The sequence below is a fragment of the Pipra filicauda genome, unplaced genomic scaffold, assembly GCF_003945595.2.
Source record: "Pipra filicauda isolate LSUMZ 115617 unplaced genomic scaffold, ASM394559v2 scaffold131_size2509542_pilon, whole genome shotgun sequence".
Lineage (NCBI taxonomy): Eukaryota > Metazoa > Chordata > Aves > Passeriformes > Pipridae > Pipra > Pipra filicauda.
In genome coordinates, this window is record NW_024103785.1 from 2,199,707 (window position 1) to 2,222,148 (window position 22,442).

At 37.3% G+C, this 22,442-nt stretch overlaps 1 protein-coding gene across 1 annotated transcript in view; it reads left to right on the top strand.

Moving 5' to 3' along the window:
• The window catches only part of GBE1 (1,4-alpha-glucan branching enzyme 1), a 143,752-nt gene that overhangs the window by 66,380 nt on the left and 54,930 nt on the right, over window positions 1-22,442 (top strand). The window contains exon 8 of the mRNA XM_027740075.2: window positions 21,707-21,822. Coding sequence (XP_027595876.1) covers window positions 21,707-21,822 — 116 coding nt within the window. The remainder of the gene's footprint in view (window positions 1-21,706; window positions 21,823-22,442) is intronic.

Here is a 22,442-nt window from a genome sequence, read left to right on the forward strand (position 1 = left end):
GTTTCAAATAAACCAGGTGACCAGTGTGAAAAGTGGTCTTTTTGTGGTCTATAGTGCATCCTATGCACTATATTAGTTAATGGGATGAGCTGTTCTTTACTTACTTGGGACAATTTAACAGAATAATTCAGGGGGACTTTCTGAATTGGGATTTTAATTATTATAAAAATGCATTTTAGTATGTTTAATAATTTTCTGAGTTGCTTCCTGTTAATCTTTAAGTTCATATTCCACTAAATTGTATTGTGAACTGTTTCTAGTCATTAAGGGCTTCTTTCCTCGTAATATCTGAAACACTAAATATTTTGTGTGTGTTTATAGTAAAATTTTAAGGCTTAAAATGTATAACCATCATGTTTATTTTAAGTTACTCAAACTTGATTAAAAAATAGTTTGATTTTTTTCCTTGGGTTTTTGTGTGTGCAAGTCCCAAACAAAATTGTGAAAGAATCAGAACTGACACTTCATTGCAAATGTTATTTATTTTTTTTCCCATTTAGACTGTATTGACATGCTGCTAATTTCCACACCAGTGAATGAGCAGCTCTAGTCTGGAAGAGGGGAGTGTAAAAATCTGAGAGAGACTCAAGCTGCTGGCAGGTGTTGCAAATTTGCTGAGAATAGAGGACACCAAACACAGTCTCTTGAATGGTCTACAGAAAAGCTTACTTGCTGAGGGAAATTTCTCGAGCTAATACAGGCTTCTGTCCTGTACAGTGCTTGTACTAAATCCCTTTGCTTCTGTGGTGGGAAGAGCTGTTAAATCCACAGGTACTTAAACATCAAATGCAAAGAATGCTCAATTCACTTTGGAATTGAGAGCGACTAATTCTCTGCCACGAAAGAGATTAAGGAACAATTGCTTTATCAGTTTAGTCTGTCTACATTTTCTTTGAAAGCCAAGATGTAAGTAAATTTATCTCACAGCGTTTGCAAGATTATTCAGCTGCCTGCAAAAGGGACTGTGAATACTTACTGTAACAGAATGTGACAAAAAAATCTATATCCACGCAAAAAAAAAAAAAGTATTATATGCCTGATGTATTTTAAATACTATTTTATAGTAAACTTTATATAAATTGAGGTTAGATCTAAGCAAAGCAACAGTAAAACTGTTCAAAGGACAACTTGGATTTTGTATCTTGCACTATAGTGCTACTTAAAAAGGTGAAAGCATGTTTTTGTGTTTAATTTTTTTAATCTGTGTTCATACAAGTGGTGTATAAACAGGGAGCTTTTCTGTAGGTTTTGAGCAGCAGCTTAAAATCTGCTGTTCATGGTGTCACGGGAGAATAAAACCTCAATTTCATTGAAATGAGAATTTGCAGGTAAGATAAATGGACAAGTAAAAGATGATATTTTGCTTAACTCTTTTCAATAAAAATACTATAAATTGTGCTTTAAAATCAACCAAAATATACAGAAACAAACTTTTACTTTCATGATTTCCATAATTTTTGCGCGTTTTTGAATTTTTCTAAAATCTGGATCCTGGGTGGATTTTTTTTCCCCTCAAATGCCACTTTGGTGAATCTTAGTCTCCTTCATCTCCATCCCTTGCTGGCTATGTCTGTGTCCATCCTCCAGCCCCTCCCTCCCTCAGCAACCAACCCAAAAACCAGAATCACAAAGTTTAACTGAGAATTGCAGTTGATTTCATTTCTTTTTTTTTTTTTTTTTAATTACCACAGGCTCTGGACCTGTACTCTAGTTGGCACTGTCTAGTTAATTTTGTAGTAAATCAATTGTCTCTATTATGTTCCTGTTTAAGGCAGCTCGCTTAAAATACCTGCAAAACACCCTCCCACCTTAAGCAAGGATTCTGCTCGTAATTAATCTTGCAAAAGCTAACTATAACAATTTTTTCTCTTACTAAAATGTTCAAAGGTTATTCAGCTGCCAAGTTCATTAAAAGGGATGCTGTAGACTCTGGAGACCAGGTGGGATCACAACTAGAGTGGTTGATTGTGTTTTGATTTAAATTCATTTCTCTAAATAGCAAATGTGTCTAAAATACTAATCAGGAAAAACAATTTAAAAATAATTGAGAACAAGCAAAGATAAGGGTTTGCTTTTTTTTCCCCCCAAGTGCTGTGTAAATAGAATGTCTAAATGATGCTGCCTTTCTAGACTTACTGAGGTCTGAATGTATTGTTTTTATTTTTAAGTCTCTTCCTGTTTTCTCCTTAAACTTTGTTAGGTCCTATTCTGTCCTAATCCAATTATAAATGTCAATAGGTACACTGATATATTTCTGTGAGCCTTTAGGAATAGTAGTAGAAGTAAAACTCAGAACTCATGTGATGCCTTGAATTTTGTTTGGTTTGTGGGGTTTTTTGGGGGAGGGGGTGGTTTTTTTAGTTGTTTTGTTTGTTTGTTTTTTTTAATACTGTGACCCTTTTCAACTGAGCACTTAGCCAAAATTTTAAGTTCTTGCACATTCTAGGAGGTAAATTTGGCACAAAAGTCAGAAGTTGATTTATGTTCTGGTTTTATTTTTGATTAGTACAGCTTTCTTGAGTGCAGCAATATGATCAGTAAGAGATGATGTTGGTTGCAAGGTTTTGGGGCCAGCAGGTGTCCTGGCATCTCCTTTGGGGCTTTTTGGTGCCTTGCTTTCAAGGCTTTTTTTTAGATTGGATTTTGTGTCCATACCTTGGGGTTTAAAAATCATAACTAAGCTATATAGTGGGAGAAATCTCTGCTTTTATTTAGCCTTTTCTTCCTCCTTCAGTTTTATGAAGTGTCAAGTGATGTCCCTGCCAAGTGTGCTTTGAAATGGGTTTAGAGTATAAATGTTTTGTCCCTCAAGCCACAATTTTTACATCAGGGCAACAGATGACTTGGTAGTCCCCTGCTGCCTAACCAGATGTTCTCTCCAGCTCACTCTTCTAAACTGTTGGGGGAACAGGTGATCATAGCTCTGTCGTGGTTTTTTTTTAATAGTTTTTCTTAAGGTGGGTTATAAAGTACCATAGCTCAGAAAGTGCTTTTAACCCCCCTTTCAGTGCAGCAGAAGTAGGGCAGCTGTTAGGTGCTGAAGCACATGTGTTAGTTCTGGCTAAGGTGGCCTGTTCCCCAGTGTGGCAATGGATTTGAGGGTGGTGTGGGTCACCTGGGGCTTTTCTTCCCTGTCCCGTGGCCCGGCCCCATGGGGGTATCTTGGCTGCTCTCTTGCATGTAGAATGACACAGTGCTCCTATATTTGGTTGCCAAGACTCTGGCCTCTTCTGCCACCCAGTGTTTAAATCCTTCATTGACCTCATGCTGTATTTTAAGGGGGAGAAAAGGTCCTCTGATGTCCTCTTGGCTTTGGGATCTGACTCCTTAAAGACATGTCGGTCTTCCAACATCTTCAGCACCCCCTATTGAGGGCAGTGTTTAGTATCTCCTTAAACAGCTGTTCTTCACCTGAATTGTTTTTCTTTCTTACGATTGCCAACTTTCCCAATCTTTATCTGCCGCTGATGAAATGTTATTAGTAGGTGGAAAGAATTGGAAAATACATCTTTCAGGGTTTGGTATTTGTTCAACAGGGCTGGGCTCATAATTCTCCTATAAGAATAGCTGTCCAGAATGTGTTTATGTTTTAAGTAGCCTACAATTCAACCATGACCTCTTCTAAATATCTGTGGAAGTGAAAGCTTGTTGCCTTATTTGGGAGCATCCCCGTGGATTGTAGCAGTCAGTTTGCAGGATGAAATGAATATGCTGTTATTCTTTATCACTTGCACTGTTAGCATTTTAAATAGCTATAAGCTCTATGAAGCACCACACTATTAGGTGCCTTGCCTAACCTAAGATTGAATTTAAGCAAAGTGGGACATCAGCATGAGTTACAGAATGCAGATAACAAGCTATGGGTGTTCTTACCATCTGTCTCGGGGTCACTTTGTTCATGCATGTGTTAGAGTGCAAAGATGGTACCGCTTGACCACAAACTTAATTAACACACACAAAGAATAAGCAGGATTTAAAAACTGTCAGTACACTCATTGCTTCCAAAATGACACCTGAAGAGACCCTGCTGGCCAGGAAGCATCAGTAAGGTGGGAGGAAGGAAGCTGCCACTACTTGTAGCAGACCCTTGATGGTACTGGGTTATCTTCTTTGCTGTTCTGCACCTTTCCATGTTTTCCCTTTTGAATCCTAGAGTTCCTAACAAACCTGTCTGTCTGTAACTTTACCTTTCCTACCTTGTTCTGAGAGTTCTGACAGTTCTAATCTAAAGACTTTTTTTTCAGTTTTCTCTCAAACTAAGCAATTTCCTTTATAGGCTTAAACTACGCAGGTTTTGGGACACAATTGATCCCCTAGACAGGGGGGAGAGGAGAGGGAAATCCAGCAGGGGAAGATTACAGAAGATTCAGTGAATCATATAGGAAAGAGCTGACTTCCCAAAGTGTAAGGGCTGAAGTGCAGCTTCTGAGGATTTAGTAAGGTGCAGGTGACCTTTTTGCACCTGCGTTTGGGCACTAGTAATGACATCCAGTGGCATGCCATGTTTGCCACAAATATTGGAGAGATACTTTGGCCATAATTCCACCTGGATTAAAGGCAGTGCAGTTGTCAATGAGCCAGACTCTCAGACATTTGATATCTTTTTGGTTTATTGTTGGCTCTACGGTAATTACAGTAGGAACAGGGATGTAAATTGTGTTTGTGATGTAAAACATTCAGCTATGCTGATTTTAATTCATTTCCTGCCAGTCTTCCTCCACTAAATTAGTTTAGGAAAGCTCTGTATTTAAAGATCCCCATAATATGCATTGCAATTTGATTTGGCTGGCAAAGATTATTTCTTAAAGACTGACTTAAGGAAGCACTGCTTGTAGTGTAATACTGAGACTTTTATTCCTTCCCCAATTCTCATAAATGTAATTATTTTGATTACAGATTGACTTTAAAAAAGTTCCTTGCTTATGTCCTTAGCAGTCACCTTCTGCTGACTGGACTTTGATGGTGACTGTGAGAGCATAAAAGTACTTTGTAAAGTTTAAACCTTAAAGTTTAAGACCTGAAGGTCTTAAGTCTGAAAATCTTTGTTTCCGTTTTCTTCTAAGTAATAGTTGTGAACGTTAGCAAGTAAACACTTACAAATGTGGGGCCAATGCAGTTAATAAATTACCTTTTTGAAGGGAATGAGTACTGAAAGCATTAATGGAAGGGATGATATATAGAAACTTCCTGCAATGTAATTGGAAAAATTAAAATAATAGTGCAAAAAAAGTTCCAGCCATGAGCATGTGATTTATAGTATATGAAGTCTAGACCTGCTATAGAGTTGCTTTAATTTTTTAATTAAACATTCATCTAGAAGCTGAATTGTCTTACTGCACTTAGATTTATATAACAGACTGGGAGGCTTTTAAATCTGTAGTTGCTCTAAAACTCAGAAAACTTCTTATAAGACTGTGGGTAACTTTCTTTGAAGTGTCCAGTTTCCCATATTAACCTCCAGTGTAGCAATCACAGCTTTGTGTGAAGTTTCAAAAATGTAGCTGTACAAAAAGTGGTATAGCAATAAAGCAATATATTGATATGTGAAGGAAAGGCACACATTTTGAAATACAGAGGTGACCACTTGTAGCCAATAAAATCCAATCATATCTTGAATAGATGCAGCCACTTTCCTGACATTGATCATGGTATTTTGATAAAGATCTGAAATCAGACGAGATTCAACACACTGCAGAGAAAAATTTTGCATCAGTCTTAATGCAATGATGATCTTTCATTTGGTAATCCACACCTGATTGACAACTTTCACAGCATTCTTAAATGATTACTGCAACAGCAGCAGGTTACACGAGCAGTGTCTGTTGTGAATAGAAGATTGTGCTGGGGAAAATGGTGATGGTTGTATGAGATGAGGAAGAGGTTTTAAAGAATCCACAAATGAAATGGGGGATGTTGACTTTCTTCTAATAGGGTTTCATCCAAAGAACTTCAAGGCTGGATGAAAATTAGGCGTGGTACCGCTCATGGCAGGGAAAGAAGATGGGGTCATTAAGACAATTGTTTGGTTTTTTTCCCCTGATTCTAGTGTGTGCATGTTGTATAATGTAGAGAACCACTGGAAATCCAGCTTTTGAAAGCTCACTGGAGAGAGAAAGAAAGTCCATAACAGGGAACAAAACAGTTAACATCTGTGTCTACAAAGTAGAAAACAACAAACAACCAAAATGCTCCGGCATTTCCAAAAGTTAGTAGTGTGTGCATGGCCAACAGGTCAGAAATAATCTGCAAATAATCACGTTGACCTGTTGTATTACTTACAGTTTTGAAAGGAGTGCCATGTTTTCTTGAGGAATGCCATTTCATGGGCTAGAATAAGGACTGAGTTCCTGTCCCTAGAAGCTGATTGAAGCTGAGGATGGAGATCAGTGCAGACAACAGAGCTGGCCAGGCTGTTGCTTCGTGTGGTGGCTGTCTCTGTCCTGCCCAATTGCTTCCTAGCTGTAGTCACTGACTGAGGTTCAGCTTTGGATGGGACTGTGGTGATACTTTGATGAAAGTTAGGGAGTATTTTTAAGGACTCACTCAGCTGTATGTGAATGTTCTCTGCAGGGATTATTTAAATGCCAACATGACTTTGGAACTGATGTGTTATTGAGAGAAATTTCATTGGAGTTCATACTTACGAAATGATTGGTGAAATTGTAAAGAAGATAAAAAAAACCTGGTTCTACTCTTCCCATTATAAGAGTACTGGATGGACAGAGAACAGCTGTTGCTGATCTTTCTTCTAGGTTCTGTTCTGGCTGATACAATTAGCAGGACAAGTCTGAAGAACTGAAATAGTGTATCATGTCAAATGTGTCTTAATGAATAAGGAAAACACTGTATTAAAAGCTTTATACCTGGGAACAGAGTGAATCGTTCTAAACTAGGTCTGGAAAAAGAATTCTTTTTTTTTTTTTTTTTTTAAAGCATACTATACTAGATTTGCTTGGCTGTTTTCCCCATGCATTTTCTTTGGGCAGTTCCCTATAAAAAGGTAGCTTCAAAGAATTCTCTCTAGTTTGCCACAACAGTTGCAATCAAACATCTGTTTCTCCTGGTTCATACCTGTATCTCTTCTCTGATTGGATCTATATGTATGTGTCTGTATTACAATTCTTTGTGGTCTCTTGAAAATTGCTATAAATTTCTTCAGAAAGAAAAGGAATTCATTGCCCTCATTATTAATTAGGTTAGATAGTTGACAGAAGTTTTTCTATGTTCTTCTAGTACAGTGAACTTCCCTCTTGTTTCAGAGAGGGAAGCAAGGGTACAAGGAATACTTTATAGACCTTACTCCTTTTGATTTCCTTAGTCTTAATTATTGGGCAGTAAATCCTGTCAAGTGTAGTTTTAAGGACAGATATATGTGAACAAATAAACAAGAATGAAAAAGCACATCTACATGTAATAAGTCACTAGTATATGCTGTAGTAATTTTCTTTTGTAGGAGATGACTCAATTTGTTCAAACAAAGAGCTGAGAATGATGGAGAATTCTCTCTCACTGGAGAATTAAGTAAAAGTATGGATTTTTTTGTATCTATAATATATTTATTAATTGCACTCAGGCTATTTAGCTGAGTTTATCTATCAAAGGACTTCACAATGAGGAAAAGAATGCTCTTTGCTGTCATTATTTTTTATTCTATATTCCTTTTGAGATGTGCAAAGAAAGTAAAGTAATGACTGTTGTCACCTGCCTGATTAAATAAACACATTTCTTGGCTGGAGGGATTTACGTAGACACCACAGAATTTGTTACTTCATGATGTGGAGTAAAGCCATATTCCTTTCACCCTGTCAGAATGAGCATCCAGCTCAGCCAGACCCAGGGCCTGTGTTTTTAACTTAGAAAAATTCAGAGATTGGCATTTTCATTTGATACCTTTGATCAAGGCGTGAGATTTTAGAGCACATTTTGGCACAGGCTTATTAGTTGCACTATATCTAAGTTTTCAAAGACAGTTCTCTAGTACAGTAAGTAAAAGAGAAATTGATGTCTTCTGAAGAAAGAATCCATTCATTATTAAACCACAATTGGAAATAAAATCATCCCTCTGAGTACTATTCCGTTGAGATATTTGTGTTGGTCAATGTTACATTTTCATATCCTGACCTTTTGCAAGCAGGTGGAGGCAGTGCTAAATTCCCCCTTGTCTTCCCTCTTCTCCCCTGAAGGGAAAAAGAAAAAAAGGAGGAAAAAACCATTTCAGTTATTGTTTCATTTATTAAAGCACCGAATTAGTCAGAATGGGAAATAATTAGAATAATAAATAATAATAATAAATAGAATTGTTCACTCAAAGGACATATGCTATATACTTTATTGCTTCATGTGCCAAGTTTGTCTGAAAGAATGACCTTTTGAGGTTGTAAAAGTAGTCACAGCTACAAGCCAAAAATATTTCTTATCCTGAACCATGTAATTTAAATTTAATGGATTTTTTTTAATTTATTTAATTTGAAATGGATTTGGCTTGGACTTAATTCAACTTGTACAGAAACAAGTACTTAAAGTTGGTGTTTAAATTAAGGAAATAAATAGCATAATCTTTCAAATTGCTAAATATGCAGTTGATTTTAGGGACGACAGGAATAGGTGAAGTTCCTTTTTTCTTGTTGAAATTTAACTCTTGGCATGAGATTCTCTAGATTGTGTCTGTGTTCAAGGAACTGGTGAATTAGAGTAAACAGTCAACCAAACATATTTTTTGGAAAAAAAAAACATCCCAAAAGATTTCCACTGCTATATCTCCCCCTGGTTCTGGATTTGAGTGTTTAGTGTTTATTACTCTGGATTTTTAGACTTTATTCACTACCCTGAAATCTGAAATTCTGTATTTCTCTTCCTACAAATTAACTGGGGGCTTAAATCTCATAGATGATTCACAAAGTGAGTGCTTTTTGAGAAAGAAAAAAGTGAACTACAAACCACTAAAATTTACATTGTTTTCAGGCTTCCTTTGCCACCACCTTCTTGGATAAGGGCATTGGAAAAGATGGAAAATCTACTTTGACTACGTTATAAGAAATTCCAGGGTAATTATTTCGTCATTGGGTTAAGTGGGGAGGAAACCGAAAGTCTATCAAGAAATGGATAAATTGAAACAACTTTAAGCTGGATGTTCTTTCTAACCCTTATCCAGCATTGGCTTACAAAGCTAGTGGCAGAAAGTAGAGTGAAATAGCATTCTTATAACCTAATTAATTGTACACTGGAAAGAGTGAATGTTCTGCAGGTTGCATCTCCAGTTGCTCTTAGCACAGAGCCATCTTCACCCAAAGTTGGAAAAACAAAATAATTTGATTGGAGCCCAAGATATGAGCAACTCATTTGCCTGCAGTGCTGAACTGTCACTATATACAAAGGCAAGCTTGTTTTAACCTATTTCAGAGAATCTTAGCTTTCTTTGTATTTTATCCTGGCCTAGATAATTTGTTTTTCTACAAGGTTATGAAGTTTCCACTTCAGGCTTATATTTTAGTCAAAAGTTGCTATCATTCTGCTCCCTCTTAAGCCAGGATCAGTAGTAGTTGCCCTGAAATATGATCTGAAATAGGACATACCTGTAGTAGTAATGGTTGCTTTCATTTCAATTAAGAATCATGGAACTTCAGGAAAAAACCTTACTGTTAAAAATAAATACATATTTCCAATATATTAACTATACTTGTAGATTAATACATCCAAATGGAGATAGTAACAAGTGATGTCCCTCAGGAACATGGTGAATTGATGATGTACCTGCCCATGGCAGGTGAGTCAGAACTAGATGATCTTTGAGGTCTCTTCCAACTCAAAACTGTGGTTCTGTGATTTAGTATACAAGTTCTAGTGCACTAATCAGATATCTTTGAGAAATATGAGTTGATTTTAAAATTATCTAAACTTTCCTTTCCATTGTTGACTTGAAAATGTAAATACAATACTCAAAGCTTTTTGAAATGTGGAGGAATGTTTTGGTTTTAAACAGGTTTCCAAATAAACTGTAGACAGTAGAATATGCTTTTTGTAATTTATATCTAATAGAAGGACACTGATTATTCTCTCAATATTTTCAAAGTAATATCAGAGGTTTCCATTGTCACAGTTTAATTTCAGTGAATTGATGGAAATACAACTGAACATGTTTTGGCACCGTATCTTTCCCACCTGTCTTTTGTGGAGCTTACAAATTTGTTGGCTATAGAAAGATAGTGGGTATATTAAAATGTGTTCAGGTAACAGAAGGTTTTAAAATAAGTGTCTAATTCTTGGAAAACAGAATAATGGATAAAACAAAGTATATCTGTGAATCAATACAAAAAATTACATTGTAGCTATTTTTGCAAGGGACAACTCAAATAACTTTGCTATATATTTTACTAAACAAAGCTACTGTAACAATCCTTATAAATGTGCTTATTGTCCTCATATTAATCTTCATGAAGCACAAATTATATAGTTGAAATGACAGTATCTAGTGGGAAATTGGGATTAAAAACTAGGTGTCTTCGAATATAAACCTGTTTTTCAGTTCTCTTAGATGAAGCATTTATGAAGCACACAGAAAACGTATTTGCAAGTTCACAGCTCTGTAGGCACAGCATAATCTGAGCTAATAGCTACCTTTAATTACATTTCTGAAGAATGCCACTTCAAAAAGTGCAGCAAAGAGGGAAGTGCTGTGCCTGAGAACGGGTTCCTGTTTAATATGAACCCTTTACTTCACATCTCCTGGGCTGTTTTGTTCGCTCTGCATTTTGTGTAGAGCTGGTAAATCTAAGCTTTGTATTAGCTAATATTAGTATAAAGAGTGAACTTCCCTTAGATCCTGCTTTCCTTTCAGTAGATTACCATTCAGGACATGGAGTCAGTATCTCTGAAGCCTCCTGTGTTCTTTGTACTTGGTGAGGACTGATAATGAACACTTCTACTCATCTTGAAATTTTCTTCTCCTTCCATGGATTTGGCATTGCTACCAACTGTCTTGTTGGGAGGAAAGGAAGGATAGTCTTTTGGCCAATAAAATATGGACAGGCAAGTAAGTCTTCAGGGGTTCAGTGTGCCAGTCTCTGAGGGATTAAAGTAAAAGGATATTCAGATCATATTTTCGAGTAGAAGTCCTAAGATGGTAAAATGTGTGAATCACCCCCTTTTCAGTCTTCTTATGTGATAATAATTATTCCTTATGAGTTTGGTTTTGCCATGTTAACATAAAAATTAGCTGACATGCTTTGCTTTTGGAATAATATTTTGATTTGGGATTTTCAAGGTAATTACTTAAAAAAGGTAACCTGTAATAGCATATGGACACTGAATGGTAGATTGATAAGGTTCTGTTAGTGTCTTATTGGTACATATGAACTTGAGCCTTACACCACCACAGCAGCTGTGTTCTGGTGTCATCTGTACACAGAAAAGACTTCTCAATAATCAGTGCACTTAACTTTTACAAAAGCAGGTATTTGATGATATGTTTGTACTAATGTTGGAATTTTCTCAAGGGCAGAGGTCTGGTCTTGCTTCATTTCTTTAAAGCTTTTACTTGGGAGTTTTCAAGATATTCTCTTTTATGAAGAATTTTACTTCTTTCCTTCTTAAATACCTATTTCTATTCATTAGCATTAGAAAAAAATCCGCTCAAATTCAAATTAAACCAGTTTGTATCTTCATCTGAAAGGTACAGGCATAATACTAATGCTTTAAATATTTTAGTGTGTCTGTGCATTTGGTTTTAGACTGGCATTCTTGCACTTTACCACCAGCAAAGAGAAGGGCTAGTGCTTTGTCAGCTCTAGCTTTAGTTTCTGGGTGTTTGAGGGGGGTGGAGTGTGCTCAGAATCCTACCTTGACCTGGGTAGGGGTCACAGCAGCATTTCTGAGCTGCAAATGTCAACCACATTTCTGTTTTGGTTCTTCAGACAGAAGGCTGGGCATGGGATATCAGGTAGGAAACACCGAGGGAAAGGCAGTGAACCAAACACCACCCCAGTGTCCCTTTGGAGTCTCTTGTGTGAGCAGGAATTGAGGAACCAGTATTTTAAAGTAATAAACGAAATTATTTTATAGAAAGCACTGTTTCAGCCTTCTAATAAGATGGTTTTGAGACAGTAGGGCTTAAAAAGGTTAACAATTTGCCAGGTAGTTAGTATTTTTGTCACTGCTAATGGAATGAATTGATTTTGAGTGTAATTTTCTTTTCCTATGGAGGGAATATAGAAGTTGAGGATAATTGTTTTCTCTTCTTATACATGTATATAATAGGACACTATTTTGGGGGAGAAAAAACACCTCTCAACGAAGTAGTTAAACAACTCTTGACACTTGAATCTTCACCATCCCCTTCTCAACTCTGGTACCGTTTTCTGGGTAAAGTTCAGGATAATGGTCTGTTTAAAACCTCAAATCACCTCCTATGTAGTAGTTCGTAGTCTATTTCTGTACTACATTTAGACTTAATTTGAAAGCAAACCCAGTGTTGAACAGTAAACTACTGTGAAATGCTTGAGATCTCTGGTTAATTATGGAAATCACCAATTGCATAAACTCGTATGCAAATTCTGACAGTACATCTTGAAAGATGTGGTTTAGTTGCATGTTGCAGAATAGCAATTTTTTTTTTTGTTAATTTGTAGGGTTGATTATATGACTAAACAAATTTAATATTCTCTAAGAAGCTTATTTTCAGAGAATAGAATTTTAAATGATCTCAAAGATTTTCATTTTGTTAGTGTATAATTTACTTGGGTTGAACATAAGTGGTACTAGTGCTAATTTATCCAAATCATAGCTGAAATCCATGTAGGCTTTATCAGCACTTTAAAGAGTTTTGTAATTTTTATTTTTGATACTTTCTCTATTTTAAATTGTGTGTGCCCTGCAGGCTCTCTTAAAACTTCGGGTAATTGTCTTCGGTACTTACTTTTTTTTTTTCTATTTACTTAAGGAAGCCCTCTGAGCAAAAAGCATCAAGAATATTAAATTTCATTACAATAAGTACCAACCTGCTTTGCCTCCAAGGCTATTCTTATATTCATGTTTTGCAGAACATAACCTTTACTGAGTAGTATTTGAGTTATTGCTTCCATTTATAGGGCAAATAACTGAATGCTTTATTGGATATTAGTTTACTCTTACCAAGTGTAGGCAGGAGTAGCCTGAAAAATGTAAGCCTAGGACATTGCTGCTCACTTTGATATTTTAAACCCTTATGTAGTCCATAGTTCATTTTGAAGAGGGAATTTTTCTCCTTGTGCCAATGGCATTTCAGTAAAGTCGGGTGAATGCGGGACTGGGGCTCCTTCCACTCGTGTTTGGGAGGAATCAGCTGCCAAGGACACACGGCAGTGTGGTCCCTGGGATCACTCTGGGAGAACCTGCAAGAAGGAGAAGGAGTTACCCTCTATCATCTCTCCTTTTCCTGGCCAAAATGTCAGACTATTCATCACTGTTTACCCAGCACGTGTTCAGTCACCCCTGATTTAACTGGGTCTTGTATCATCTGTGCCATAACTCCTCAAGGACCTCACTCTCTATGGTACTGCTTTGCACCAGCAGATGGAGTAGAATTTTGAGGGGGAGAAAAAATTAAAATACTTTCTTGAAGACTTCAGAACTCCTGGTTGTATATGAATAAAGGATGTGCTTCTTTCTAAGAAATCATTTTCCCAAAGTAATTGCTGAATAGGAGTCTATAAAGTCTAATAAATGCATATTGCTATGATATTGTTTGCAGCATATTGAATGAAAGTGCTTTCTTCTTGCATAACAGTTGACTTTTGGGGATCAGGACTAGTGGTTCCAGAAGGGTATGGCTCTCTAGAATTCCAATTTAAATTAAAATAGAAAATCCTCTGTGTTTTCAAAGCTTCTGCTCTTGTTTACTCTCAAAAGAAAAACATGAAAAGCTACGTAACAACCAGTGTTCTGCTTATTGGAATTTTTAAATGGAAAAGTACAACTACATAAAACACAATCTATGTTATGTATAATATATATTAGCATTATTATTATATCTCTCTCTCTCTCTAAAAACTGACTTGGACTATTTAGTTTGGAGAAAAGAAGGTTCACGGGAGACCTTCTCACTCTAATAGAAACCAGTATGATTTAGTTTTTGAAAGAACTTCAAATGCTTCCAAATTTGAAAATAGTCCTTTCACTTCGATTTCTCATTACTTTTTCATAATACGCTTAAATAATTAAAGACTTTTTTTCCTGGAGGCTGGCCTTAAAATTCTCAAATGCTTTTGAGCTTTTCCACTTTAATTCATGGAATGGGATGTTAACACTTTAACAAAGATGTCTTCTGCCACAACTATTGGCAAAAGTATCCATTATTTTTAACTGTTAGAGGAAACTTTTAATCTTTCAGTGACTTATTTGATATAGTCTATAATTACATTTGATATAGTCATTGGCTTTCTATTTATAAATCCTCAATTTCTGTGGCTAAGAATAAAATCCTCTTCCTGGATTTAGAAGTGCCCAGGTCATGTATTTGCTATTAATTTCACTTCACAAATGTAAGATTCCAGAATTTCTCTTCAGCACAGGTTTGTAAATAATGGAGGGTCTCAAATGCTCATGACAGTGAGGCACTAATCACTTATTGGGGTTTTTTTTAGTAATTTTACCTCATACACAGTTCAGCTTAATGGAATAATGTCCCGTAAAAATAGAGAAAGCAACCTTTTTCCTATCTGCCCTTTTTAAAGATCTGTACCCTTCTGTAGGAGTGCTCAGAACAGCTGGGAGTAAGAGGCTGTGATGAAAGGTCTTCCACTGCTGTGGCCATCCATCTTTCAGCTTAGTTCTTTCTGTGAGTGAGAGGCATTTAGTAGTTGTGAGAAGTACGTGCCTGGAAACTACTGTGTTCAAGATAAACTAATACCATCTTGGAACATGGAAAGGTATCATCTTGACTTCCTTAAAAACCTGACTGGCTGACCTGCATCTGGTAATGTTTGTGTCTGTTTTCCAGTTAGAAAACCAGCTGGAAACTTCACTTTTCTGAGAATCAACTGTGTAATGACCAGCTGCTCTAGATGGGAAATCTGCTTAAGCACTTCATCAGAAGTCCATTCCTACTGGGAAAATTGATATCAGTGACCACTACTACCTTTTTAGCAGCCTTTTTGTTGAAAAAAAAAAGCACAGCAAAAAGCCCTGGGCTTTTGTGGTACTGTGCAGAGGGATCTGTTCTTCCCAGTGGAAGTTGGATGCCAATCACTGCGTGTCTGAAGGGTTCACAGACATTGATCTGAGCAAGGGCTGGGTTTTTCTGTGCCCACTGTTCTCCTCACGGCTGGCAGACTTAATGTGGGATTTGATTCTTGAATACCTGACAAGAAACACGCTGAGAGTGACTTTTAACAGGTCCCATCCACTTTGTGTGACATTTTGTCACCTCACTGTCACCAGGGGTTTGCTTTAAGTCCGTGAGGACTCGTGAGCTTTTTTTCATTGTCTCTTCAGACAGTGAAACGTTCTTGATGGCCACAGGGAAACTTGGCAAGTTTTTTTCAGGATCATACTGAGGCTCCATCCTGATTAGTGACTTAGTATCTCAGACTTCTGTGATAGGAATTGCATCCCCTTCTGGCCTCAGGGTAGACTCTCTACTTCAGACCACTTTAGAACACTTGCTGTGTTCTGGTGCAGACTCTGCTTTTCTTTGAGAATCAGTGGGATGGGATTTCCTAGGACAGACAGAAGTGGGTTAATGTTTGGCAAGTCAGATAATCTAGTGCTTCTTCAGAGCAATGTTGTCTCTACCTCCTGAGGTTCAGATTTGGTATTTTTTCAAATGTCTGCATTTTAATACTCAATTTTGCTTGTCTTTTCTCTTCTGTTATTTCAGAAGTGTAGTGTTTTTCTCTATTCATTTACTTCCTCATAATTCAGAATTCTTTCATGTGTCCCTAATGTAGATCTTTGTTCCCTTACTGATGTCAGAGTGCTGTTTGCTCATGCATGAACCTGAGCAGGCAAATAATTTTGAAAGGTTTTTTTTTGTTGCATAGCAATTGCAGTTTGTCAAAACCTTTCACCCTCTTGCAATGATGTATGCATTTTGCAGTAGTGAATTCTCTTTGTTCCAAGGTTGGGTCCCAAGAACTTGCAATGTCAATCAAGCTTTCCTAATTGAGGACCCCTTGTTAGCTGTAAGGAGAGTTGACTGAAATTTTTAACCTAAGGTATCTAATTGGTGATTGAAGCTTCTCTAGTTTTCACTGTCATATGGGACCTTAAAGAAAGAGAAACCTTGGAGTTCAAAATGTCTTTTAAAAGATAAAGCTTCTTTACAGACCAAAGATCAAAGGTTACAAAATCTTTTGTTTGACTCTGTCAACATCTTTGCTGCATCTCAGTATATAAATTATCAGCTTTTACGGTTGATAATTTTAGGATATGAATTCTATACAGGTAGCAAAGCAAACAGAATCTAATCAAGTGAAGGAGAGAGGTCATGGTATGGATCTGTTTCTCTTTAAAACAAACAAACAAAACCTCACAATTAAGAGAACAGAGGTAAAGTGACAAGCAATTGATTGTGAGCAGTAAGTAGGGAAGGAGAAGACAGTGGGGTAGTAATTAAGATATTCGATAAATTTGAGAAAAAACTCAGGGAGCTAGATCTGAATCTAATATTTATTTTAAAATAAATAACAGGCTACAAGGGAAAAAAATTGACTATCATGATATGACTGAAAGAAATAATCTTCTTTCATGATCCAAAATCCCTTTTAAGGAAGTTTTGTGCCAGTAGCAGCAAGAGACTTAGAGAACTGGGAACTGTCCCCATTAACTTGTCCAAGAAAGTGCAGTTCTAATCCATGCAGTATGGATAACATCTTTCCAAGCTTTTGCATTGGTTGCTTATGGTGGCAATGTTAAAAAAACAGTGTCATCATATTAATTTATTTTAATAACATCCAAAGTACTGTAGCACTCTGAAGAGTAATTCAAGAATATTGCAAGCATGTTGCAGCCATTCTGAAAGCTTTTAGCAGTCAAACTCTCCTGCAATTAGAAACTGGAGTATAGACAGGAGACTGTCCTCAAGATTTTTCTTAGCTGTCTCCTATTTATTTTAAATTAATGTTAAAAATTCAGTGCATGTTAAACTGAAAGCTTTAGTCTCCTGTAACTTGTCACCTTTTATATCTGTGCCACTACTATTAATTGTTTCCACAATAAGCTTTTTCCCTAAGTTATTCTGTGTCCTAATACTAACTTTGAAATGTGAGCTGGCTTAAGATTGCTGAAATAGAATTGCCTGGGGAGGATTTCTTTAATTATTATTTTCTGGCTGTACAGGAGGTAGTCATGCAATGCACTTCCAAGATTCCCAAGTCCAGAAAAACTAGCACTCTGCATCAGTGCCTTTGGTTGTTGCTGTGAGGAAAAAAATTAATTCATTGCTTCTGTCTCTTCTTGGGACTGATAGAGGGGAAGTGACATGTTGCTGCTGACCCCTTTTGCTCACAGGTTATCATATGCCCCAAGAGGAGAGCTCTCCTTTTGTTTGTCATCTGCACAGTCCATTTGGGAGGCATAATGCTGTTTGGATTGCCAGGCAAAAGCTCTTTTGGTCTGTTAACAGCTTTATCATGTTCTATTGACTGACAGAGACATGTATATTCCCGTGGAATGCTGTTGGGAATAATGAGGAGGGCAGGTCTGGAGAGCAGTCTGGCAGCGGGAGTTAAAACACAGGCACCTCCTGCACTGCTTCAGCTTCTCAATCCCTTGTGGCTAGAGAGGATTTGGGATTTGGCAATGATACTGTGACAGAGAGGAATTACTCGTGGTAAATTAAGAAGGTTGAAATACAAAGGGTTCTGTTGTTTCTGTTGTAGTTTTCCAAATAGGATAAGACCGGTTGCCCTCTTTGTATAACTGATTAAACAAAGTGCATCTCAAAAGCAGGCAAACTGATCTGTGCTGGTAAGCAGTGATAAAAAGAAAAAAAAACCATCTCTCTATCAGCTCTAGATGTTTAGTTCATAAAATAACTTGTACCAGATTCACTGAAATTTAACAATATCAGACTGAATGCCAGTTTGTTTATGTTCAGCAATCCATTGGTGGAATTTGAGCCAGTCAGCTGTTGAAATGTTTGGGGATAGTTTGAGAAGTAGTATTTTAGCAATTCAGTGGTACTATGTGTTAAGGTAATTAAGCACTAAGAACTGAAACAGGGATATCATCATAAAAGTCTCGATTCATATAAGGTCAGCAGTTCTATAATACATAATAATAAATGCAATTTCTGAAGGTCAGCATTAATGTGGTTCAAGAATTACATCTTCAAACTGTATTAGGTACAGCCAATATTTTTTTTTTTTGTCCATAGTGAGAAAATTAACTGGTTTAAATGCATTGCTCGCATCTAAGTATTTCATGTTCATCATGGATTGGAATTTAGAATGCTTATGGTGAATCGTTATTTTGCTCTTTTTAGTAGTATAGAGGAAAAAAGTAAATAATGGGTGTGTCTAGTAAGCAATTTCACAGGTTTTCTGCTGACCTGGTATAGGAAAACTGTTAAATTTCTTATCACCTCGTGAAACCGGGTCATCTAGGTAGATGTGCTCGTTTCACTTTTTCAAACAAGAAATCTGTTTTTAACAAGTGAGCTGTGGGCTCCAAGGGTGAAGAAAAAAAAAAACCCAGCAATACTTCTCTGCAAAGGCCTTCTTTGTTTTGAATGATGTCTGAGTGAATTCTGAATTACTTAAATTTCTTGTGCTGTAAATCATTCTGTTCCTTAATGATGATACAGCATATATTTTCCTCTCTTTGATCATGCGTGCAATGAAAGAACTTTCTCAATTTTATGGTATGCAAAAATGCGAGACTTTTTAGGATATAATTTGAGATATGGCTTTTGCCCAAAAGAAATTACATTCTTAATGAATGCTATCCTGTTTCCATATCTTTCTGTAAAATTACAAGCATGTGCTGTTTTAGAAATGTTCCAGAATTATTGCTTCTGCCGTGGATGTATTTCAATTATGCCTCTTCAATTTTGGCCTCTGCTGGCGTTCTGCCAAGCTATTTGTTACATCTGTCAACTTCTAAGTCTAATGCTGCTGCTCCCATAAACAAATTGACTTGGATGAAAAAATGAACCTCTGTATAGTTTGTGTGATTTGCATGTTTCAAAAAAACTGTTATTCTGGCTCGTGTTTTGGAGCTGTGTATTTCTCTCTAAAAGTCAATATGGTTTCTAGTACTTGATATCTTTCCTAAAAATGATCCTGAATTTTTCCAAGTTTACACTAGAATGAGAGTTAATATTTATTTATTTATTTATTATCTTCTCTCCCATGTGCAATCAGATGGTTGGAAAACATCTGCTGCTCCTGCTCAGGTTTTTGATCTCATCAGTTTGCTACCTAATATTTTGTTTCAACAAATTCATCTTGTTTGTTCTTATCCGTAGTCACTTTTTCATCTAAAAGTCTTTACAATTTATTTTCATAACCTGTTCTCCATCTTTTCCCAAAGTTCAATCTTCAGTGCCAACAACGGTGAAAATACATTTGTTATCTGTTTTGAGACTTCTGTGTGTGTTTCACAGATGTAAAAATCCTCTTCACAGTCTTAAGGACTTTAAGGTTCTAAAGTCAAACAGTCTAATGAGAAGAAATAGCTTTTAAGTCTGGCTGGTGCTTGTAGTAATTAATGTACTCTTTGTACATGTATTATCTTAATTCTGTGTGAGATACTATTTTTGTTGTAATACAGTTACTGCTTTGACTTTTCTCAGAGTATTTAGCTTGCAGGAAATAGCTTTCTGCAAATTTCATGCTGGGTCAGAAAAAGATACAGCAAATGTTTGCTCAAAGCTGTATTTTTGTGACCAGTTTGCCAGTTCGTAGGGCTTTTTATATTTTACTATTCCTTTTAATGTCAGAGCATTCTCTCTCTTGTTCATTCATTGCAAACCATCTCACCTGAGAAATAACAAATATATAAAAGGTTCTTCAGACAAGCTCCTGAGATCATCCTCGTATAGTGTTAACTTGGGAATTGGATGAATTGGGGAAAGGGGAGTACAGAGATGGAACAAAAAAAATCTTATCATGTAATGCATGCCAAGGAAAGGTATTGAACTGAGGCAATTCACAGTCAGCTGGAATTCTCATTTCCTAAATTTGGAGGGTTTGGTTTGGTAATATTTTTGTCTTTATATGTATTACTGTATATCTGTGTGCATTGCATGCAAAGAAAAGGAGAAATGTTCTAATGCTATGAAAATAAATAAGGATTAGCTATTTGGTGAGATGAGGATTTGACCAGTTTGGGAGTGTTTTCACACATTTTTTTCATGTAATACAACCACCTCGAGACTTAAAACATCCTGCATAGGTGGAAGTTTTTTGGAGGAAGGAAATTGGGCAGGTTTGTTTTGTCGAAATGGAGTATATTCCTTGTGTCATAATTTCCTCAGGAATTTACTGTTTCTGATGCCTGTTAAATGAAATGTAGAAAGGGTCCCCTTCACTGCCTTGTGCCTACTGTGTGCACAGGTAAATTGGAACAGGGATGCTGACTGAGGTGCTTTGTGCTGGGTGACCCCTTCCACCTCACCCACCAGAGAGTGGCAGGTGCGACCCTGCGTCCCGCTGTGTAGCTTACTCTCTTCTCTGAACAGAAACTTGGTAGGAAGTGGGCTCAGAGTTGTGCTGTCCTGGAAAATTAATTAGAGAGGAATCATGGAATTCGCAAGTGTTGAAGATGTTGGCAAAAGAAGTTTCCCTGTGTCATGTGTTGGCTGGTTGAGATGGGGGAACTCGTTTGAGCCGTGGCTCGCAGGAGATGCACCCAAGGCAGCCCGTGCTGAGGGGGGCAGAGAGTTGTGCCCTGGAGGGTGGAGAGAAGAAACAAGATAGGGGGGTCCTTTGAAGCTATGGAGATCAGTGTCTCAGGAGAGGAGGTGAAGAACAGTAGGAAAACTGTTCCTGAAACTGTTTTATTCCTTAATATCAAATTCTGTTCGCGAATGTCTCCCAATGCTTGCTCACTTTGGAACCTCTTTTATATTTTTTATTTCACATCCATGCTTGCTCTGTGTGTGTGTGTGTGTGTGTGTGTGTGTGTGTGTTAAACCCCATTCCTGTTGTTCTGAATTTCAGAAAATATCTCCTCAACTGAGTAAACCTCAAGTTGGTTTACTCTTCAAATGTGTAAATTTGCAGGATAGCAGGTGATTCGGTAATCTACTGGTGATTTGTGATTTGTAAATAATCAGGGAGGGAGGTGGGGAAAGACAGCTTTTTTACTTTCTTTATTCCTAAAAATTACGGTAAATCCATAAAATCTTGGGGACAGAATCTTACCTATTATAATTTTCTTTCCATTTCTGTAACATCTTTTCCTTAGGGGAAGCAAAGGAAAATTATCCCAGCAAGTATGTAAAATACAGTACGTGTGTTTAGACACTAGCCTTGTTAGATGTCTACATAGATAGTTGAGAGTTCTTCCTAACCTCCTATCTGCACTCTTAAAATTATGTGCAGTAAAAGACAAAGACTTAAGAAGACAAACTTCTTAGGGAAAGGTCAATGAAAAATGGAGAAGAAACCATTAAAATGGTAAAATGCACAGTAGAAGTACTACATATGCAAGTGGGGAACGTGGTATAAGGAATTCTAGTTGATCCCAAGGTTTTTAAAGCTTATAAAGTATGTTCATGTTATTTCAGCTGGGAAGTTTTGAGGTTCCTTCTGTCTAATTTGAGAATGTGGATTGAAGACTATCGCTTTGACGGGTTCCGGTTTGACGGCGTTACATCTATGTTGTATCACCATCATGGGATTGGTAAGTAATTTAATCAACTCTAATTTCAGCAGTCCTGTTGCAGCTGTTGCTGTGGAAATAATGCTGTCAAGTTCACTGTTTCTCAGAGGGGGTAAAAGGGGTTTTAGAACAGGAGCTGGCAGGGCTCATTGATAAGCTTTAAAGTAGGTAGGAGAGGGGGAAAGGGATAAAACCAGGCTTGCCAGTGATGAGCAATGGGATGGCACACCAAAACTTGAGGAACTGAGCACTAGTGGGATCCTTCAATCTGCTCCATGAGGTGTCTGCTACAACAAACCACATTTGAAGTGTTTCCACACCAACACACTCAGCGTGAGGAACAAACGAGGAGCTTGGAGCTTTGGCCCGGTCCCAGGGATGTGACATCACTGGCATAAATGAAACCTGGTGGGATGAGTCCTGCGCCTAGAGTGCCCTGTTGGATGATATCAGGCTCTTCAGGAGGGATAGGCAGAGCAGAAGAGGCAGGAGGGTGGTGGTATATGTGAGGAAGGGGCTGGAATGTCTGGAGCTCACAGCTGGCAGTGGCACAGTTGAGAGCCTCTGGATTGCTGGGTCCCTCAGAGGCCAAGAGATCCCTGCAGAGATACAAACTGGAGTGCTGGGCAATCACCAGATCA